This window comes from Helianthus annuus, chromosome 15, assembly GCF_002127325.2.
Source record: "Helianthus annuus cultivar XRQ/B chromosome 15, HanXRQr2.0-SUNRISE, whole genome shotgun sequence".
Classification (NCBI taxonomy): domain Eukaryota; kingdom Viridiplantae; phylum Streptophyta; class Magnoliopsida; order Asterales; family Asteraceae; genus Helianthus; species Helianthus annuus.
The window spans coordinates 51,242,702-51,264,710 of NC_035447.2; the positions used below are offsets into that span (position 1 = coordinate 51,242,702).

The window sequence follows — 22,009 nt, forward strand, 5'->3', positions numbered from 1 at the left end:
TGATTTGGTTGAGAAATGACCAAGTTACACTCACTTTAGTAAAGCTTCACGAATCTGTCCAAAACTCAGATTCTCAGATGATTAGAGAGCAATTTAGTGAAGATTTAGGAGTTGTGAAAGTGTAAAAAGGGTTGGAGAAGGTGGGTATTTATAATGGAAGAGTTATAAGGTGATTGGAGGTGATTATAGGTGGATTAAAGGTGATTGGGTGAGGTTGGTTAATGGGATTTCGTGCATAATCAGCCCAAGAAACACAATCTGCCGAAAACAGGGGCTCGCGTAGCGCGAGCATCAAGCCCCATACCCGTCGCGCTACGCGACGGGGTCCAATTTTCTGGATTAAGTTTGAAAAATGACAATTTGGCCCATGTAGTTCATAGTTTAGGGTTTTTTAAGAGTTTTTAGGGGATGTTCTTGTCATATAAGCATTGTTTAAGGGCAAGACAAGTATGTTTATCATAAACCAAGTATAATTGAGTGCATGAATGTCGAAATTAAGTATCGTTCTCGTTCAAAACACGTTCAATGCATAAGTTTAGTTTAATTATAAGTTTCGCACATAGTTTCCAAGAATAACAATTAGACATTGATTGATTCACGAAGTCGAACATACGAGCATACATAGAGTGTGTATAGCATAAATGTAACAAAATACAAGCTTCATTAATGATCCAAGTCTCGGTTTGATAATGATTACAAAGAAGGAACGATTACAAGACTACAAAGTTTCCAAAGATAGAAATACGAACAAAGCTTTCTATAAATGGAAAGTATAAAAGAGCCGTGCGTTACATCAACCTCCTTTCAACATCTAGCCAAAGATGTAAGGATTGAAGTACTCAAGAATCCATCAGTCTTACTACGCCAAGTAAATGTGATTGAAGTAGGGCAGCCATCCTGGATGACCCCTATAATTCAATATCTACAAGACGGGATACTCCCGGAAAGCAAAGTGGAGGTGAGGAAGATTCAAAACAAGGCCTTGCACTATGAAATGAATAATGGTATTTTGTACCGAAAATCCTATCTAGGGCCCCTGTTGCGCAGTGTAGACGCTCAAGACGCAAATTACTTGATCAGAGAGATCCACGAAGGGATCTGCGGCATCCATGCAGGACCGCGCATGGTTGTCGCAAAAATTATGAATGCTGGTTATTACTGGCCAGGGATGCATGTCGATGCCCTAAGGGAGTTGCGCAAATGTGACTCATGTCAGAGACACTCCCCGAAGACCCTGCGCCCAAAGAACGATCTTATCCCTGTATCCACTGCTTGGCCTTTCCAGCAATGGGGAATCGATATGGTGGGACCTTTCCCCGACGCTCCTGGAGCCGTAAAGTTCATAATCGTGGCCGTTGAATACTTGGGTTATAATCATTCATCAAGTAATGGTGACCCATATCAAGTTTATTCTTAAACTTGTTTTGACCCGTTTGGATGCCAGAATTTAGGCACCATTCAAGACATTCTAAGAATCCATTTCTATCACTTGTTTTGACCCGTTTTTACTTGTTTAAGACACAAAGTCACTTTCGTGACATATTGGTCTATCTTGTTTACCATGTTTCAAAATGACGACATAAAACTAATAAATAATCTTAATGTAATGAAACGGTAAATTTCGTACCTTTAGGGCACACCCTTCCCACGCGTATTTCCCCCGGCTTGTCCGCTTGATGATCCGGACTCCTTGCCTAGAGAGTTCAATTCACAATTGATTTAGAACTCTTTTATGATCATTAACGCATCATTACCAAAATAATCAAATCTGCGTTTTCATCCAATTTTTAACATTTTAATCTCTACTTAGGCATTTTATCAAACACCTAGCGGGTCAAATTTTTATATAAGCCAAACCAAGTTCATGACTTGAAATTAGCATCTAAATTAATTTCAATTAAACAATTCTACACATGTCTTAACATCAATATTTCTGAAATTACTTCACCAATTCAGATTGCGCTAGAACAAGAGTCATAATTCTAGTATTTATCAAGTTTCTTCAAGCTCATTAATCCCCTACTTTGTAAACCCCAAACCTTACAAACATGATGCAAGGTTTTCACAAGAAATCACCTAGGGTTTAACTCTAGACATCATATTACTTCAAGATTCATTCATGCATGACATATTTAGGCTCAATTTCAGTTTTTCACAATTAACCTAGAATTCATTATGGATCAAAATACCAAAATTTTACATACCTTTTGATCCCTACAACGAGGTGATCATTAATTTGTGTTTAGAACTTGATTTGGAGCAGATTTGCGGCTTCAATTTGTGAATTTTATGAAAATTTTAGGGTTTGGAATAAACCCCTGGTCGCCCTCCTTCTGTTCGATCGACACACACCCACCAGTGTGTAGTTTGTGTGTTTTGTTTTCTATTTCAGCATTTAACTTTCAGATTTGACTAGTTTAGTCCCTCCACTTATCATCTAGCTTTAAGTTTTAGTGTTTTAACCTTAGTGTAAGTTATCTCAAGACTTGTAATTAACTAGGTTAAAATTCCTAGCTGGTTAATTCTTGTTTATTTATACTTTATAATTCTAATATAAAGGTTTATATTTTCGGGGTGTTACAAGTCCACCCCCCTTAAAAGGGTTTCGTCCCCGAAACTGAATTACGTACCAAATAAAGTAGGGTAGAGCCGTTGCATTTCTTCTTCGGATTCCCATGTGGTATCCGCACCCTTCCGGTATTCCCATTTAACCTTTACTTGATTGATCTCTTTGTTTCTCAAACTCTTCGCTTACGATCTAAAATTGCAATTGGCTTTACTGCATAGTTGAGACTGTTATCCACCTCGATATCATCGTAGTGGACATGGGCAGTTTCGTCTGCTAAACATTTTCGGAGATGTGACACGTGGAATGTGCTATGTATTCCACTCAATTCCTCAGGCAGTTCGAGATGATATGCTACCTTACCAACCCGCTCGGTGATTCTGAATGGCCCAATAAATCTTGGGCTCAATTTTCCCCTTTTTCTGAATCGGATTATCCCTTTCCACGGCGATACCTTCAACATTACCTTATCGCCTACTTGAAATTCAATTGGCCTTCTTCGTTTATCCGCGTACGACTTTTGTCAGTCCTGAGTTGTTTTTAAGTGAGTTCGGACCAAGTCGATTTTCTCATTCGTAGTTCGGATTATATCGGTAGATGCTAGTCCACGTGGACCCACTTCTCCCCAACATACCGGGGTTCGGCACTTTCTTCCATATAACATTTCATACGGGGCCATTCTAATGCTCGCGTGTGACAACTCGAGTTTTCGACTTTCACCTTCGCATTGAATGCACGTTGACTTTGACTGTTTAAGTGTTTGACTTGATTGACTTGTAATGTACACATTGTGATAAATGAAAGGGTTTGTGATTGCATGAGTATGTGTTTGATTGTATAACTTGAAGTCGGTTGTTAAACTTAAACTGGTAACACTTGAACAACCCGACGAAACAAGAGAGTGATTCGCCAAGACATAGCTCGACGAAACAGGAGACCTGTTTCGTCAATCCTATCTCGACGAATCAAATGTGATTCGCCGGCCCGTTGATTCGCCAAGCCCATTAAGGGCCCAGAACACATATACACGTATAAGTTATACGGAACCGATCAGTTGTCACATTTTTAGCAAAACAGAAAACCCTAGAACTCTCTTGTGTGTGACGGCAGCTGCGTTTCCCTAGCCCCTCGAACGATCCGACTCATCTTTGCTAATATCTCGGTTAGTGCGTGTTTGTCATATCGGTTTCATGATTGTTTGATTGATCGATACTTGTGTGTGTATGTCTGAATTATGAAACGGCTGTGAAAATATATGATTTGTCATTTGTTTTTGATTGAGTTCTAGTGGTCGTGATCATATGATGAAGACTAGGGTTTCATGAATCTTGCAACAATTGTACATGCTAGCGATTGCTAGAATAGGATCTGATTAATTATCTTCGTATGATACTTGTGATAATAACCAACCGATCTTTGCAAAACAAGTGAGCATGTGGTTGATGATGTACGTTTTAGGGATGTGTTGAAACTGTTGTGCATAAACTTCAGGTTGTATACGTGATGAGCATTGGTTCCTGTTTTCGTATGATAACTGGTTGTTCATTGTTAGGGTGTAACGGCTGTTGTTGAGATTAGGGTTCTGTGATAATTCTGTAACTGATGATAATGTTTGACGTAACTGACATGTTGACGTAACTGCTGCCTTGACGAATTTGAATGTTTGACGAGATGGAATTCTTGACGAAAGAAGATTGTGTTTCGCCAAGAGTAATCGGCGAAACAGGATTTGTGTTTCGCCAAGGATCATCGCCGAATTAGAAAATGTGTTTCGCCAAAGGATGTTTGACGAAACAGAATGTGTTTCGCCAAAGGATGTTTGACGAAACAGAGTGTGTTTCGCCAAACCTGTGATTCGCCAATGTTGTGTTTCGCCGAATTGGGTAACTTACACAGTAACCTAGTTAGACTCTGTAGAAGTTAACTGGAATAATCAACTGTCGTCAAGTATAAACCAATACTTGTATGATCTTGAATACATGCAATGTGATACTTGGTGCTTATTGATGCGATGTTCACTATGATTATACCTACGTGCCAACTTCGTGACTATAAACTGATTATGTATACGTGCCTACTTTAGGACTTGACTGATTAAGTGTGAGCGAGTAGTTAATCTTACCGAGCAAACCAAGGTGAGTTCACTGCATTTCTCAAGCATGCGTCCCGGTGGTTTGGGACAACTAGTAAACGTTTGGAAAGGGGATCTTGGGTAAACAATGTAATTGGGTCTTGGTTAATGTACATGGGATCGATCATTACCAATGCTTGGTTAGGAGCATTGGGGTTGTTAAGGGGCACACTCCCCGGATACATATGGGCACACTCCCTAGGGTATCTAGCATGTTATGAGCAACATCGTATCGCAACGTTGAATCGCATTAACATACATCTGGTAACAAAGCATGTAACTAAACTTTGAACTCACCAGCGTCGTCTGACACACTTGTCTGCATGCTTGCAGGTCGTTAGGATTTGTGACTTGGACTTGCTATCTGGGAGTGCTGGAGTGGTCATGGATCGAAGCTATTGGACTACTTATATTAGATACATTGGTTTTGAGTATTATTATGAAACAATTGCTAAACAATTTATCACATGCTTCCGCTATATAACTCTTTGGGAATTGATATTATGGTTGACATTTAATCTTGGCAATTAATGACATGTTTTATTTAAATATTTATCATTGGTTCAATGTGATTGGTGGCTCAGACTCTGATGTGTAACACGTCTCGCGGAGTTTCCGCAGGTGGTATTTTAGGGGTGTTACATCGCGTGATAGTTGTTGTTATATGAAAATTCGACTAAGGGTAGATGGACATCCCAACTAACCCCGAAGTCGATAATGCAAGCACGCAACATGTCTTCTAACGTTTGTATTGTTCTTTCACTTTGCCCATCTGTTTGAGGATGGTAAGCAGTGCTAAGGAATAGCTTAGTTCCCATTTGCTCTTGGAATTCCTGCCAAAAGTCCGAAGTAAACTGGGTATCTCTGTCAGACACAATGGATATCGGTACTCCGTGGCGTGCCACGATTTCATTTGTATATACCTCTGACATCTTTTCAGATGTACAAGTCTCACGAATCGGGATGAAGTGAGCACTTTTAGTCAATCTATCCACATCTACCCATATAGCATCAAAACCATGGCTCGTTTTGGGCAGTTTGGTCAATAGGTCCATTGTAATTTGTTCCCATTTACAAACCGGGATTTCTAACGGTTGGAGTTTACTGTATGGCTTTTGGTGCTCCGCCTTGACTTGTAGACATGTCAAACATTTTTCCACGTATTTCACGACATCTCTTTTCATTCCGGGCCACCAATAGTTTTATTTTAAGTCGTTATACATCTTGGTCTCTCCCAGATGAATGGAATAACGAGACTTGTGAGCTTCATCAAGTAGAAGCTTTTTAACTCCACATGTGTTAGGAATCCAAATTCTATTGAAACGTGTCTTCAAACCGTGACTGCCTACCTCGAGATCTTTAACTTGGCCAACAATCCTTTCCTTTCTCCAGTTTTCCGTCTTTACCGCTTCATCTTGTGCTCCTCGGATTTGTTCTAGCAAGCCCGAAGTCACAATGAGCTGCAACGATTGTACCCGTATTAAGGTATAATCTGCCTTTCTACTCAACGCATCAGCCACTACATTGGCTTTCCCGGGATGGTAGTGTATATCACAATCGAAATCCTTGACCGTTTCTAACCACCGCCTTTGTCTCATGTTTAATTCCTTCTGATCGAAGAAATATTTCAAACTTTTATGGTCGGTAAAGATTGTACATTTTACCCCATATAAGTAATGTCTCCACATTTTTAAAGCAAACACTACTGCCGCCAGTTCCAAGTCGTGAGTTGGGTATTTCTTTTCATGAATCTTCAATTGCCTCGAGGCATAGGCGCTGACCTTGCCTCGTTGCATTAAAACACATCCGAGCCCCGAATGCGACGCATCCGAGTAAACCACCATGTCGTCAACCCCTTCCGGTAGTGTTAACACCGGAGCGTGAGTCAACTTTTCTTTGAGCGTTTGGAAGGCTTCCTCTTGCTCGATGCCCCATACAAACTTCTCCTCCTTGCGAGTTAATTTGGTCAATGGTAAAGCAATTCTGGAGAAATCTTGTATGAATCTCCGATAATATCCCGCGAGCCCTAAAAAGCTTCTGATTTCTGAGGGATTTCTTGGAGGGTTCCATTTTGACACAACTTCTACTTTTGACGAATCCACTAGTACTCCATTGGCACTAATGATATGCCCAAGAAACTGCACCTCACGTAACCAGAAGGCGCACTTTGAGAATTTTGCATATAGCCTTTCCCGTCTGAGTGTCTCTAACACTTCTTGCAAATGATGTACATGCTCAGCTTCATTCTTCGAATACACTAAAATGTCATCGATAAATACAATTACCGACTTATCCAGCATAGGTTTGCAAACCCGGTTCATGAGGTCCATGAAAGCCGCGGGTGCATTAGTCAACCCAAAGGGCATTACAACGAACTCATAATGCCCGTACCGTGTACGAAAGGCCGTCTTCGGTACGTCCTCCTCTTTGACTTTCAATTGGTGATAACCAGATCTGAGATCAATCTTAGAGAACCAACTTGCCCCCTGTAGCTGGTCAAACAATTCGTCAATTCTTGGGAGTGGTATCGATTCTTCACCGTGAGTTTGTTTAACTCTCGGTAATCGATACACATACGCATACTATTATCCTTCTTTTTCACAAATAGGACTGGTGCGCCCCACGGGGACACACTCGGTCGGATAAACCCTTTGTCAAGCAATTCTTGGATTTGAGACATCAATTCTTGTAGTTCTGACGGCGCGAGTCGATATGGCGCCTTCGCCACGGGTTTGGCGCTCGGAATCAATTCGATCCCGAACTCCACTTCCCGTTCTGGTGGTATTCCCGGTAATTCTTCCGGGAACACATCTTCATAATCCCGTACCACCGGCACGTCTCCAATTTTGAGGGACTCTTTCTCCGATTCGCTTGCGTATACCATGAAGCCCTTGCATCTGTGCTTCATAAGTTTGTGGGCTTCTAGTATCGAGCACACCACCGGGTTACCCCCTTTTTCACAGTATATCGTAACGTGCTTTCCGCTAGGAGACGTTAGTTTTATTTCCTTCCGGAAACAAACTACTTTTGCGTGGAATCGGGACAACCAATCCATCCCCACAATGACTTGGAATTCCCCCATCGACATCGGGATCAAATCTATCGTGTATTCTTCGTCATCAATGTTCAGTTTACAGTTTTCACATACATCACAAACAATAAAGCTCTTGTTGTTACCTATCTCTACTTCTAAAGGCATAGGCAATTTTGTTAGAACAAATGAAGGATGCCGAATAAATCCATATGAAATAAAGGATTTATTCGCACCCGTATCGAATAACACACGTGCGGGAATCGAGTTTACAGTAAATATACCTGAGACCACTTCAGGTTCGACTTTTGCTTCAGCAGCGGTCAATTGGAAAGATCTTGCTTTTGCTTTCGGGGCTTCACCTTTCAAGTCTTGCCCATCTTTCTTTCCAACCAGTTCCGGACATTCCGATCTTTTGTGACCTGGTCGGTAACAATTGTAACAAACAGTCACCTTCTCCGGGCATGATATAGCCATATGTCCCGTTTTTCGGCATATGGGACAAGGCTTATCCTTGAAGCGACATTCGCCTTTATGACCCTTCCCGCAAATTTTGCAACTTAGCGACCCACTTTTTGTATCCGATTTCTTCGCTATTTCATTTGTTCGTGCTTTCTTGGTAGGGCTTGGATTTACATCTTGTGCTTTCCGTTCACCCCGTTCAATGCTCTTTTTCAGTTCGATCTCCCTTTCCCGAGCAACATTAATGATCTCGGTAAGGGTTTCGTATTTTGAAGGGGTTATAAACTCCCTATATTCTGCACTCAACATGTTATGGTAGTAGTATATCTTTTGTTCTTTGTTTGTCACCAGTTCACTGCAGAACTTCATTTTGTCCATAAACATTGTCGTAATTTTGTCTATGGTTTCACCCTTGTGTCTAAGTTGCATGAACTCTTCTTTGATTTTATTCACAACCGCCTTGGGACTATGATGTTTAAGAAATGGCGTCTTAAACTCTTCCCATGTCATGACCTTAGCAGCTTCACTACCAATCTCTCTCTTTTTGTTATCCCACCACTCTTTCGCTTGACTCCTTAGTTGACTCGTACCATAGGCTACGTAGTCATCTTCATCACAATGGGTCCTCTCAAATACCCCTTCAATATCGCTTAGCCATCGTTGGCACACTATTGGATCAACCTCTCCATTATATATTGGTGGTTTACATGCCATGAATTCCTTGTATGAACAAGGCTTTCGTCCTCCGGGCTTTTCCTTTGCTAAATTTGAATCAACTTCCAATTTCTTGATTCTCTCGTCTAATATTGATAAAACTGTGTTTTGAATTTTATCAATAAAGCCCGACAAACTGTTTTCGATCGCCTTTCCAACCTCTTCGGCAATCAGTTCCCTCATTTGTTCGGTGACTCTTGGCACCGCATCATCTTTACCTCCATCCGTCATCTTTATTACTGAAATGTTTACATAGATTGTTAAACATTCCATTTATAACACATGCTTTACTTGTTTTGATTCAATTAAGTTCATAACTTGATTCAATCATTCTTGTTTCATGCATTTCTTGTGTTTGAGTGAGCTTACTCACTCTTTTTCATGCCTATTTGTTCATTATTTATTTCTATATTCTCTAAATTTACTTAAACGATTTACTCTTACCGGATGCTTGATCAAGCTTGAACCGAACACTTATTGACAACCTTGAGCTCTGATAAGCAACTTGTAAGACCCAGCTTAAAATACTAGATTAATGATATAAAACCTTGCATTTAGTACCAAAATTTAGAGTTTACAAAAACCTTGATGATTTAAAGACCATACCTAAACATAACATTCACGTTATGATCCTACTAAACAATATCCATGACACAACTAAAGTGTTTACATATCCTTAAAACAAAACATATCAAGTGCGGAAGCGTTGGTTTGTGTGTTCGGTTCGATTGCTTTTTGCTTGATCATCATCCCCCATACTTGGATTACCTAGAAACTAAAATTTTAGATAAATGTTAGTATTAACATCCTTGGAAATTAACATAATCGAAACTATGTTCAAAAACAATTTCAAGTAACCAAAAAAAAATAAAAAAAAATCAGCTTTTGTAACTGGGCGCTACCGTAACTTACGGTAGCCACCGTAAGTTACGGTGGCCCCTGGGCAACTGTGGTCTACCGTAACTCAGTAGAAAACCACCGTAACATTTTACTTGCTACCGTAAATTACGGTAGCCACCGTAATTTACGGTAGCTGCTGTACATTCTTTCTTGTTTTTGCAGTTTTGCCGATTCTTTTCTTACATCGCTGTAATTTAATTTTTGAACCCGTTTAACACATGACTGAGGCTAATTACTCATATTCGAACTTTACCCACTATCATGTTTCGCTTCCCTCTTGAGGGATCGCTTACGCAATAATCTACATGCTTATTTCCAAGGTTTCGAGCTTACCTTTTTACACTACTTGACATGCTTACAATTCCGAACTTTAACTCATGCATTAGGAGTTAAGTTTCTCAACTAGTTTAGCGTGTCCGCTACACGGCTTACGCTTGGGTTATAATCATTCATCAAGTAATGGTAACCCACATCAAGTTTATTCTTAAACTTGTTTTGACCCGTTTGGATGCCGGAATTTAGGCACCATTCAAGACATTCTAAGATTCCATTTCTATCACTTGTTTTGACCCGTTTTTACTTGTTTAAGACACAAAGTCACTTTCGTGACATATTGGTCTATCTTGTTTACCATGTTTCAAAATGACGACATAAAACTAATAAATAATCTTAATGTAATGAAACGGTAAATTTCGTACCTTTAGGGCACACCCTTCCCACGCGTATTTCCCCCGGCTTGTCCGCTTGATGATCCGGACTCCTTGCCTAGAGAGTTCAATTCACAATTGATTTAGAACTCTTTTATGATCATTAACGCATCATTACCAAAATAATCAAATCTGCGTTTTCATCCAGTTTTTAACATTTTAATCTCTACTTAGGCATTTTATCAAACACCTAGCGGGTCAAATTTTTATATAAGCCAAACCAAGTTCATGACTTGAAATTAGCATCTAAATTAACTTCAATTAAACAATTCTACACATGTCTTAACATCAATATTTCTGAAATTACTTCACCAATTCAGATTGCGCTAGAACAAGAGTCATAATTCTAGTATTTATAAAGTTTCTTCAAGCTCATTAATCCCCTACTTTGGAAACCCCAAACCTTACAAACATGATGCAAGGTTTTCACAAGAAATCACCTAGGGTTTAACTCTAGACATCATATTACTTCAAGATTCATTCATGCATGACATATTTAGGCTCAATTTTAGTTTTTCACAATTAACCTAGAATTCATGATGGATCAAAATACCAAAATTTTACATACCTTTTGATCCCTACAACGAGGTGATCATTAATTTGTGTTTAGAACTTGATTTGGAGCAGATTTGCGGCTTCAATTTGTGAATTTTATGAAAATTTTAGGGTTTGGAATAAACCCCTGGTCGCCCTCCTTCTGTTCGATCGACACACCCACCAGTGTGTGGTTTGTGTGTTTTGTTTTCTATTTCAGCATTTAACTTTCAGATTTGACTAGTTTAGTCCCTCCACTTATCATCTAGCTTTAAGTTTTAGTGTTTTTAACCTTAGTGTAAGTTATCTCAAGACTTGTAATTAACTAGGTTAAAATTCCTAGTTGGTTAATTCTTGTTTATTTATACTTTATAATTCTAATATAAAGGTTTATATTTTCGGGGTGTTACAAAAGTGGCTGAAGGAAATGAAGATAGAGCACACTTTCTCCTCCGTGGCGCATCCTCAAGCCAACGCTCAGGTAGTAAGTGTCAACAAAAGTATCGTTGACGGAATAAAAGCCCGTCTAGGCACAAGGAGAAGGGGATGGGTCGATGAGCTACCAAGCATCCTATGGGCGCACCGAACCATGCCGAAGACGAGCACTGGCGAAACTCCTTTTAGCCTGGTATACGGCTCAGAGGCAGTCATCCCAGCTGAAGTGGGACTCCCCTCACCGCGCTTGACGGCGGTCAACACGGTTGATAATGAAGCGGAGCGTCGTCTCGACCTCGATTTATTAGAAGAGAGGCGCAAAAATTGCTCAGATTAAAGAAGCAAAGTACAAAACACAGCTGGAAAGGTATTATAATGCGAGAGTCCGCATTTGTACCTTCACTCCAGGAGAGTATGTCTTCAGAGACAATGAAGCTTCAAACGCCGAACGCTCAGGGAAACTAGCACCCAAATGGGAAGGCCCATACTTAGTACACCAAGTGCTAGGCAAAGGGGCATACAAGTTGCGCACTCTGGATGGACACATCATCCCACGCACATGGAATGCGCAACAACTGCGCAAGTGCTATATGTAGCTACCCTTGGCCCTGCGCCTTTACTTTGGCCGCGAGCCTTTTCTAATTTCTCTGTTAGCTAAACACCCTATGAGTTTGCAATGTATGACGGCCTAAGCGCCTGTCTCTTGAATGAATGGAAGTTCTTTTAGCATGATGACTTCTACGTTACAAATGCATGTTAAACTTTTGATTAGCACGAAAACACTTCAGTAAATTACGAGCTATAGAGTTACACCTCCAAGGATAGCGAACATAGCGCGAGACCGAACAATTATATTAACACAAGAGCCACACTTACGTTTATTCGCGCTAACTTAACCAAAGTTTCTAGCAACAGTGCAATAATTGTAACTCGAAAACTGGAAAGCAAAACGTAAAAATCATATTCAAACGGCGAAAAAGCGAAACAATTACAATTCGTCAAACAAACCCAGCGCATTTCAAAACCAAAGGCAATGTGTCAAAAGATCAGCCCTGCTAGCCGCGCCGTAGTAATCCAAGCAATTACACGCGCGCCATCAACCAGGGTCAAGCAAACACCATCCGAGCATTTAACTTCTTTTTTCTAAGTCCAGAGCTCCAACCATTTACTTTGCGCATGGTGCAGCACTGGACTGGGGGGACTTGAAGGGGTATGGTCCCCAAAACCCCGCAAGCCTTCCTCCAGGTCCGCGTGACAGACCATACTCCTTAATCAATTCCGATCTCAATCCCGCGCGGCTGAGAAGCACTCGCTACCATCGCGCGCGGTCCAAACGAGACAAACTAACAACTTAGCATCTAGAAGTGGAGCCTCCAAGCGCCCATACCTTGCGCAGGCCAGTTCCATGTGAAACATGAGCCGCGCAAGGACGCGGCGTAAAGACATCTTAGAGTACAAAAGGTACAAGTGTCAGATGAAAATAGCCAATCCATATCCTCCAGGCTCTGCTCAATCGTGTTCCACGATCATCTGACATGCAGGAGACAAAAGGTACTCAAGGACGCCAACGTGGCATCAATCACGGGGTAGAGACACCTGCCCCACGATCGCCACTAACTGGCTGATGACAGAGACCGACAACAGCGACACGTGGCTCCACTTATGGTGCGCCAACACCGAGAGGTGTCCAGAACACACTAACGGTCGACACCAGTGAGACAAAAGGCATATCCGTTCTACTGTCGTCTTCCGGCCCAAGGCCCATCAGCCCACATCCTCTACACCACCCCAGCTATAAATAGAACACTTCATTCACAGGTTAATTCATTTTATTCCCTCCACTCTCACTCATTACTCACTTTAATCTCCTCGAGATAGTTACTTATTCTCACGCCGGAGCCTGGTTAAGAGGGAAACCCCCACATTCCCCTCTTAACGAGCTAACGGTGTTTTGTTTTGCAGGATAATCAGTCATTAAGGAGCTCAAGAAATCAAAGAAGATTAACCCTTATGGTAGAAAAATAAACCAAACTAATTAACCCAAAATTAGTTCCGTGTTTCTTCAATCATCCTCTTCTTGTTTGTTAAAAACATCTATTTTTATTGGTTTTTGTGGTCTAGTAGCATAGTCTTTGTCCTCACAAATGTGGTGCGACTTTGTGAGTTTAAATTGATAGCAAATACAATATGAGGCGGTGGTATTTAAGAGTAAAAATTTGATGTTAGAAAAATAAAAAAAATATTTAATTGCTCGCAATAAAAGGTATTATATATATATTTAGGTCTAGGTTGTTATATGATTTAAATATTAAAATCTACAACCAATAAATCAACGGCCAACTACTACAATCATAATTGGAGGCACGTCAAACAGATCATACATACACTTTCATCATCTCCTATACATGCTTTTGAATGGGTTTTCAAATTTGCATTCTAAAATGTAAAATGTATAATGTATCGATTATAGTATGTAAATATGGTCCGGACATCAAAACGTTAAATAATACCTTCAGTGGTTGCCGGTAAATATATGTTAGTGATCCATCAAATAAGTTGTCCGTGGTTCGTTGGTGAAGCATTCATTGGTAGTCCATCGACAAGATTTGTCGGTGAACTCTTTATCATTTCCGGTTTTCCCACAATTTCATCGATTAATTACCAATGGATTACTGATGGGTCTATACGTCAATGAAATTAAGTACCCCGATCGAAAGAGATGAAACTGAAAAATGCGATAAAATCAAAGAGAGAAATAGAGATGAAGAAAATGTTTTAAGTCATATATGTAATTATTAAATATATTAAATTTATTTTTAAAACTAACATATAAATAGAACACAACTATTTTAGTATTTTGTATATGGTGAGTTATAAAAGTCAGCTCAAACCATCTACCAAACTCAATATGGTGATCACAACTTTGGAATCAATCCATGTTCATGCAATAATTGAACATATAAACTAATATAACTTCGTGTATATAAATACGTAGGTTTACATCAACCCAAAACTCAACATTCGACCTATAGAACACATCGATGGCTCATGCAATGATGAAGGCAATTCTACTAAGCATCGTTGCTACAACGATGCTCTTTGAATTGGCTTTAGGCGCAGATCACGCAGTAGGGGGAACTGGAGGGTCGTGGGACCAGGTAACTGACCTCAAGACATGGGCTTCATCAGAAACATTTACAGTAGGCGATAACTTAGGTAACTTATTTATTTTATTTTCCCCGAATTGATAGTTACACTTTTACTCCCGGACTAAACCCGGGGGTCAAGAGTGTGTGTTGATCCGTCATGCAAATTTGTCATATTGTTTTCATGAAATCTAAGACCCCTTACAGAAATTTGTCAGATTACCCTTTTTCTTATGAGAACACATAAGTTTGTCCTTTACAATAGTTGGTAGAGAATATATTATATATGTATATGATGGCCCTGACCAATATGTTCTGGTTCTGCCACTGCTTTTAGCTGTGTTCCAAGCATTATCTCGTGATCTTCAAAATGATCCTTCAAACACCCTCTAAAACATTTTTTTACGTATTTGTTTGCAGTTTTCACGTATACATCGAACCACGATGTATTAGAGGTGTCCAAGGATGATTACGATTCTTGCTCGATAGCTAATCCTGTTACGAGTAACACTGCTAGCCCAACTACCATTGCACTTAAGGATGCTGGAAGCCGGTATTTCATATGTGGCACTCCTGGCCACTGTGATCAAGGAATGAAAGTTGAGATTAAGACAGTAGCCGCAAGTTCCGGACCACCAACAACCACCACTCCTCCATCATCTGATTCACCAACAACCACCACTCCTCCATCATCTGATTCACCAACACCACCCGTTTCCACCAAATCACCTCCAGCATCTAGCGGCGATGAACCTCCAAAGCCATCATCAGCGACAATAGTAAAGATGAGTGTTGTTTCTATGGTCGGAATTGGGTTCCTTATGATGATGTAAATTAACAATCTTTTTATTATTTTGTGTGTGTTTTCTTTGATGCATAATGTTGTGTTTTTTCTTGTATTGCAATTAGTTCTATGTTTCATATTTATTTACAGGGCTCGCTAATAAAATTATTTCCTTTCTTTAATGCAAATATGAATTCTACACATTAAAAAGTTACTTCAATTAAATTGATAAATTCAACAGAACAATTGAATTCAAGAACCCAAATTATATATATATTGTTAACAAGGACGATAAATAGTAACTTTATTTTTATAATAACTAGGGGTTTTGGCTGTCGCGCGTTGCGCGACGATTTAGTTCTTGTGTTTAAAGTGGATTAGTCATGTTTGTAATAGGTAATTACGGTTCAATATGTATTCAACATAGTGCTGCTTATACTTGCAGCCGACATAAATCAATATGTCTTGTACGGTTTATGATTAGTTACGGGCTGTATTTATGGTAATCTTTAACGCTGCCTTGGATGCCTTCAGCACTTTTGTTCATTATGGTTCGGGTTACCATTAGTTACAAGTTTTTTCAAGGTAATCCGTGTGGGACTTGCACTATGTGCAAGCTGTGCAAATTCTGTTGGTTATGGTTCGGTTTACCATTAGTTACAAGTTTTTTTAAGGTTATCTGTGTGGGACTTGCACTATGTGCAAGCTGTGCGAAAAACCGCTACTTTTTCCGGTTCTAAAACAACTTGGACGAGAAAGGGTTCTACCAGGAAACCATGGTTTTTCTTTTCGCCATGGGTTACTGGTTGAGCCACCTGAGTGGTATATCCTAAAAGGAAATGTTAAATCAAGCCGAGCCATCGTTAAAATGTGAACCAAATCCTTTACGTAAGCCATGCGTCTCTCAACCTTTGTTTAGTGCAAACTATTACGAAGTTAAAATCAACAAAGAAATGATATGGACTCATGTGCACTTTTCAAAACTCGACTTGTGCATCTGAAATGAATTATCAAGAATAACTGGTACCGAATATTTACTTTTTATTAAAATATAGCCGAATCGTTAAACACATCCAAAGGCATAGTGTTTACATATAAAACAATATAATAACATATGAATCTGCTAAAACAATCATACATTTGTGATGAAGACTTAGCTTGATTCATGGGAGCAGCTTTATGTTTTCTTCATGTTGTTCAATCTTTCTTCTATACACAGTTATGCCAGAAATCACAGTTCTCCCTACTTGCAATTAATATGAAAACAAACAAACTGGAATTAACTGAAGTAGTGTCCAATTGCGAGTAAAAGAAATTGGAAGCAGACGTAGTAAAATGAGACATACCTGATCGAAACCACAAACAAGCTAGTAATAATATATAGAGAACAGACTAAAGAGCCTCAAGAGGGTTTTAAACTTTAAATAAATCAACTAACCATGGCTGAAATAGAGGTTGAAGGTGAGCGCCTACCATCCCCATACATGCAACACCAAGGATAGACCTTTCCCCATCTACAACCCCCACTTATGTCTCTTACCCCCCACCCCTTGAATGTTGATATATATGTTGGTGGGTTTTCTCTTTGAGGTGCTTTATTTATCTTCATGACTAAATTATGAGCACAAATAGTCAATGTTACACTCATGTAATACATGCATTTCTTCTCAGTTTTCTTTACATACGTATACATGTTTTTTTAGTTCCAATATGATTCAATTGCGGCCCAAAATTCTTTTAAAAACTGACTAAACCCGACCTAAATACTTTTCTTACGAAATCATAAATAAAAAATGCAAAAATTTAATTAACCAGAAAACTCACCTTTGAGACTGGCTTTTACCGCTTTCCGACTGTTCGCAAATCTTAAAATCATGAATAAAATGCAAAAATTTAATTGCAGAATATGTTTTAATCTGCAATTAGGATAATTCTTTGGGTGTTCCATGAGTGGTGGAGCTCTGGTTCAATAATAAGAAATAGTTTCATCTCAAAAAGCATTAGACCGTGTGTAATGGGGCGTTTTTTTAAAAAAATTTTGCCCCAAAACGCTCTATAACGCCCATCCCCCCATTACAGGGGGCGTTTTGGGGCGTTTTAAAACAAAAATTTTGTTCCCGGCGTTTAAATTAAAACGCTTAATCCACAAACCAACAACCAATCAAACGGCTATATTCCTAACGGCTAGTTTGATTTATTTTTTTTTAAACCTATATATATATATATATATATATATATATATATATATATATATATATATATATATATATATATATATATATATATATATATATATATATAAACAACCAAAACTCATCCATTTTCAACAAAAACAATCTCAAAACCTCTCTAAAAAATCCCACAATTTTTAAAAAAACTTGATGGATTCTCCTAGTTCTTCATCCATGATAAATTTTTACTACAACGAGTATTTTGCGGATGGCGATGGTTCGACCGATGAGGAGCTTGAGCAAGAGGCGGTTACGAGTGCATGTCAACTAGCGGTGCGATATGTCAACCATTCTCGTCGGCCCCAAGCACAAAAAAATAAAAGAGGCTATGTTGAACGAGACCGACGCGCGGCACACGATCGTTTGATGAAAGACTATTTTGACGAGGCGCCGACATTTTCAAACGAATTTTTTAGGCGTCGTTTCCGAATGAGTAAGCGGTTGTTTTTACGCATAGTCAACGACTTGGAAGCCAACTACGATTATTTTAAACAAAAACCGGATGCGAGAGGGGCACTTGGATTTACCGGTATCCAAAAGTGTACGCCGGCATTACGAATCCTTGCTTATGGTAACACTACCGACATCAACGACGAGTATCTAAAAATGGCGGAGAAAACAACACGAGATAGCTTGGAACATTTTTGTCGCGGTATAATTCTTATACTTTACTTTTATTTTTTTTTAAACGACGAGTATGCTTAGAATATTTTTTTTTTGAATCTTATGTTTATCTATAATTTTTTCTAAAGGTATAATTGATGTGTACGGTGCGCGTTATCTTAGAACGCCTAAATGGGAGGACCTTCAAAAGATCTACGAGGTACATAATGCCGAGCATGGTTTTCCTGGTATGATCGGGAGCATAGATTGCATGCATTGGCGTTGGGATAACTGCCCGACTGCATGGCGAGGCCAACACACACGTGGTGACCAAAAAGGACCCACTATTATTCTTCAGGCGGTTGCTTCACAGGACCTTTGGGTTTGGTCGGCTTACTTTGGCGTGGTCGGGTCATGCAATGATATCAATGTTTTTGAACAATCGCCGTTGTTAGAGGAGTGGATTTCTGGCAAAGCTCCAAAAGCGTCGTTTTACGCAAATGGAAACTACTACCCCCATGGATATTATTTGAGCGACGGAATTTATCCTAGGTATTCGATTTTCGTGAAGACGTTTAGTGATCCTATTGATGACAAAAGAGCATACTTTAAAAAGGTTCAAGAGTCTTCACGAAAAGACATTGAGAGATGCTTTGGGGTTCTTAAACAACGCTGGCAATACTTGAGAAATCCTTGTCGTGCATGGAGCAAGCAAAAAATGAGAGATGCTATGTACGCTTGTATAATCATGCACAACATGATTTTGGAAGACGAAGGAAAGACGATATGCCAGAATTATGTGCCAGAAGCCGTTCAACAGGAGCATCCGCAGGCGTCAATGGAAGAAAGAGTGAATAATGCGCGAGAGTTGCGTTACGAACCGTACCATTCCCAGTTAATGGTTGATTTGGTACACCACGCATGGTCGGTTCGGTATGTACCACCTGAGGGAGGGGAAGAAACGGAGGACGAGGAAGACGAAGTTGGCGAGGGTGAAGAAAGCGAAGACGAAAACTAGTTTTTTTTTAATTTAATCGGATGTTTTTTTTTTTTTATTTCTAGTATTGTTTTTTTTTCAGTTTTTTTTTCAGTTTTTTTTTATTTCAAGTAATGTAATTTTTATTTTTAAATTAATGAAGTTTTTTTATGTTTTAAATTAAAAAAAATAATTGTGAAATGATTGTGAGATGATTGAATGGGGGTTATTGGCATAATGCCCCACTACGCCACTTTTGCTATAATGCCCCCTTGCTGACTAGGACGCCACGTGTCGTATAATACCCCATAGTGGGGGCATTATAACCTTCTACCACTACACATGGTCTTAGTGGTTGGCTCCCCAGTCCCCACAATGAAACAGTTTCAAGAAGAACCTGAGTTGTGAAAATCAATCATCCTTTCTAACTAAAAAAATGCTATCAAATTTTACATTTAAAAGAAACCCATAATTATACAACTTGGTTGAGAAGTGAAGTGCCATTGCTTCTGTTCTGGAAACATTTCTCATCTAATAACCTGCAGAGAGCCAAGAAATCTGCACCTTTGCAGCAATAATACATTAAATGTCGGTAAATATCCACTTTTAGATATAATTTCATCACAAAGAAGTCAATTGTATAAAAGAAAGGATAACATTCAAGTGAAAAGGGTTCACCGGAACTTGGTAGGAACCCTAGCCGCAATCACCGGAGATGGCGTCTGGCCTACCGAAACTCAACCATCGTGTTCGTTTCTTCTCCCAAAGGATTTGCTCTAGCATGTAGACCTTAACGCCACCAAAATCGCCTCCAGTGGAGGTCTTTTGGTCAACTGAATTCTAATAATCCCATAACCACAGTGACAAAATTCATTCGAGGGAATTCAAACCTAGACACCGTCGCTGCACATAGCCTTTGGTGGCCACCGTCTCATACGGTTTTCACAGCAAAACGCGCCTTCACGACTGTGTTTGAGAATGGGAGTAGAGGATTTGGTTTTTGGTAGTGGTGGCCACCGCCGGGGAACGGTCGGTCATCCTCGCTCTCTCTTTCTCTCGACTACTCCTTTGAATCTCTCTATTTTCATTGTTCAGCACAAATTTCTTATTTGAGATTTAGGGCTCAAAATTAACCTTCCGCCGCTGATTAGAGATCCGCCGGAGTTTATAACAACCGAAGGCCATGTCCCTTGTGCTCTCTCTGTAAGCCCTCAAAAACCTAAGCTCTAGAAGCGAGGAAAAAAAAGATGATAAAAAGAACATTGAAGAGTCTCGAACTTAGGCTTTGTAGACATAAGAAAATGCACCACAACCACTGTACCAACAGAATTTATTCTAAATTTATGCGTATTAAATAAGTTATAAACACAAATGAAGGATGACAGGATAAAAAAGGCAACATCAGGTGGACATGTGGACAGGTGGACACCTGATACTATTCATAAGATTCGTTTTTTAATATATGGTATAGGATTAAATAATTTATAAACACAAATTAAGGATGACAGGATAAAAAAGGCAACATCAGGTGGACATGTGGACAGGTGTCCACCTGTTACTATTCATAAGATTCGTTTTCTAATATATGGTATAATATATAGTTTTTCTTATTTTTTTATTTAATATACTAGCTTACAACCCCGTGTATTACACGAGTTAAATGACGAAAAAATGTAAATTGCAAACTTGTATATAATCCTTATTAATGAAATAACTTATTTAGATAAAATAGTTAAACAAAAGAATAGTTATATTTTCGCTATTCAAAATAATTTTCTAAGTTTTCACTTCTCTTTTGAGATACTACAATCCATTTTATTTTATGTCTTAAAAAGAAGTAACACTAAAAAATAATAATAATCATAAAATTGTAAGTATTTTTAAAAATAATTATAAGTTATTAGGTTATGGTAAATGAATTGTAATTAAATTCTACTATGTATATTACTGATATAAAAAATTCTTTGATATAAATACTATTTTTAGAAATATGGATCATGAGACAATATATGAATATCATCATTGTATAGAAAATATTACATTTAAAAAAATAATACTAAAATAAAGTACACGTTTAAAAAAATAGGACTAAAGTTTTTTAAACTATAAATTTGAGCGTCTACAATAACTTTTTAATTAGTAGTCGACATTTAAATATTCAAATTAAAATTTTTATAATATTATATAATGTCTTTATTTAGCAAGATGATAATATTTTTAGTTACGTAATATGATTGAAACTAAGTTTAATATTTAAAACTCAATGTTATTAGGAAGTTGGACCCTTTTTAAGATGAAAACATATTGATATTAAAATAAATTTAAAATTGGAATAAAATATTGAACACGTGTATTACACGGTTTAAGTAAATATAATGTTATATACTTAATAACCAAAAAAAAATACGTATTTTAAAAACCATTTAGTGTTCGCTTTAAAGATAATTTGGTACTTTATTTAGTTAACCCGCTTGTAATTTTAGTCTTCTAAGTTATATAATATAAGTACTTGTACATGTGATTTGATACTTTATTACATTTCTACAAGTTGTGAGAACTTAGAGAACTCGGTCTTACAAAAAGTTTTTTGAATTTTTTACAGGGGGTGTGTATAAGCGGTTAGAGACTAAGGGCGTTAAACTTTTTGATTTTAGATTCAAGTGGTTAAAACCACTAAAACATAGGGACTCAAAAAGTAATTTACTATTAATTAAACTTGAAATTATACGTTTGATCTCTAACTATATTAAATAATATTATACTTATTATATTATTTGATACATTTATAT

General features: G+C 38.5%; 4 protein-coding genes across 4 annotated transcripts in view; 3 read left to right on the forward strand and 1 right to left on the reverse strand.

The window, feature by feature from the left end:
* Positions 1 to 1,629: 1,629 nt before the first annotated feature.
* LOC110913686 lies at positions 1,630 to 9,135 on the reverse strand. The gene is made up of 4 exons (XM_022158510.1): positions 9,123 to 9,135; positions 8,268 to 9,005; positions 8,013 to 8,150; positions 1,630 to 1,694 (listed from the first exon to the last, which is right to left on the reverse strand). The coding sequence occupies exons 1-4, from the start codon at positions 9,133 to 9,135 to the stop codon at positions 1,630 to 1,632; spliced, it is 954 nt and encodes a 317-aa protein (XP_022014202.1).
* A 2,337-nt stretch (positions 9,136 to 11,472) lies between these two features.
* On the forward strand, positions 11,473 to 11,817 carry LOC110913687. Its single transcript, XM_022158511.1, has one exon. It carries the CDS (start codon positions 11,473 to 11,475, stop codon positions 11,815 to 11,817), a length of 345 nt encoding a protein of 114 aa, XP_022014203.1.
* Positions 11,818 to 14,501: 2,684 nt separating this feature from the next.
* On the forward strand, positions 14,502 to 15,598 carry LOC110911609 (mavicyanin). Its single transcript, XM_022156242.2, has 2 exons — positions 14,502 to 14,696; positions 15,047 to 15,598. Exons 1-2 carry the CDS (start codon positions 14,522 to 14,524, stop codon positions 15,457 to 15,459), a joined length of 588 nt encoding a protein of 195 aa, XP_022011934.1. The 5' UTR covers positions 14,502 to 14,521; the 3' UTR covers positions 15,460 to 15,598.
* Positions 15,599 to 17,791: 2,193 nt separating this feature from the next.
* LOC110913688 overlaps positions 17,792 to 22,009 on the forward strand; it is a 49,753-nt gene continuing 45,535 nt past the window's right edge. Inside the window, exons 1-2 of the mRNA XM_035984320.1 lie at positions 17,792 to 18,293; positions 18,394 to 18,464. Coding sequence (XP_035840213.1) covers positions 17,792 to 18,293; positions 18,394 to 18,464 — 573 coding nt within the window. The remainder of the gene's footprint in view (positions 18,294 to 18,393; positions 18,465 to 22,009) is intronic.

What these genes read in the sequence shown, in the direction of transcription:
- LOC110913687 (XM_022158511.1), top strand. Translation starts at nt 11,473, where the DNA reads ATGAAGATAGAGCACACTTTCTCCTCCGTGGCGCATCCTCAAGCCAAC.
- LOC110911609 (XM_022156242.2), top strand. Translation starts at nt 14,522, where the DNA reads ATGGCTCATGCAATGATGAAGGCAATTCTACTAAGCATCGTTGCTACA. An exon ending in TACAGTAGGCGATAACTTAG is followed by an intron (nt 14,697 to 15,046) that starts GTAACTTATTTA and finishes ATTTGTTTGCAG; the next exon opens with TTTTCACGTATACATCGAAC.
- LOC110913686 (XM_022158510.1), bottom strand. An exon ending in TTGCAAAATTTGCGGGAAGG is followed by an intron (nt 8,151 to 8,267) that starts GTCATAAAGGCG and finishes GTTACCGACCAG; the next exon opens with GTCACAAAAGATCGGAATGT. An exon ending in CGAACCTGAAGTGGTCTCAG is followed by an intron (nt 1,695 to 8,012) that starts GTATATTTACTG and finishes TGAACTCTCTAG; the next exon opens with GCAAGGAGTCCGGATCATCA.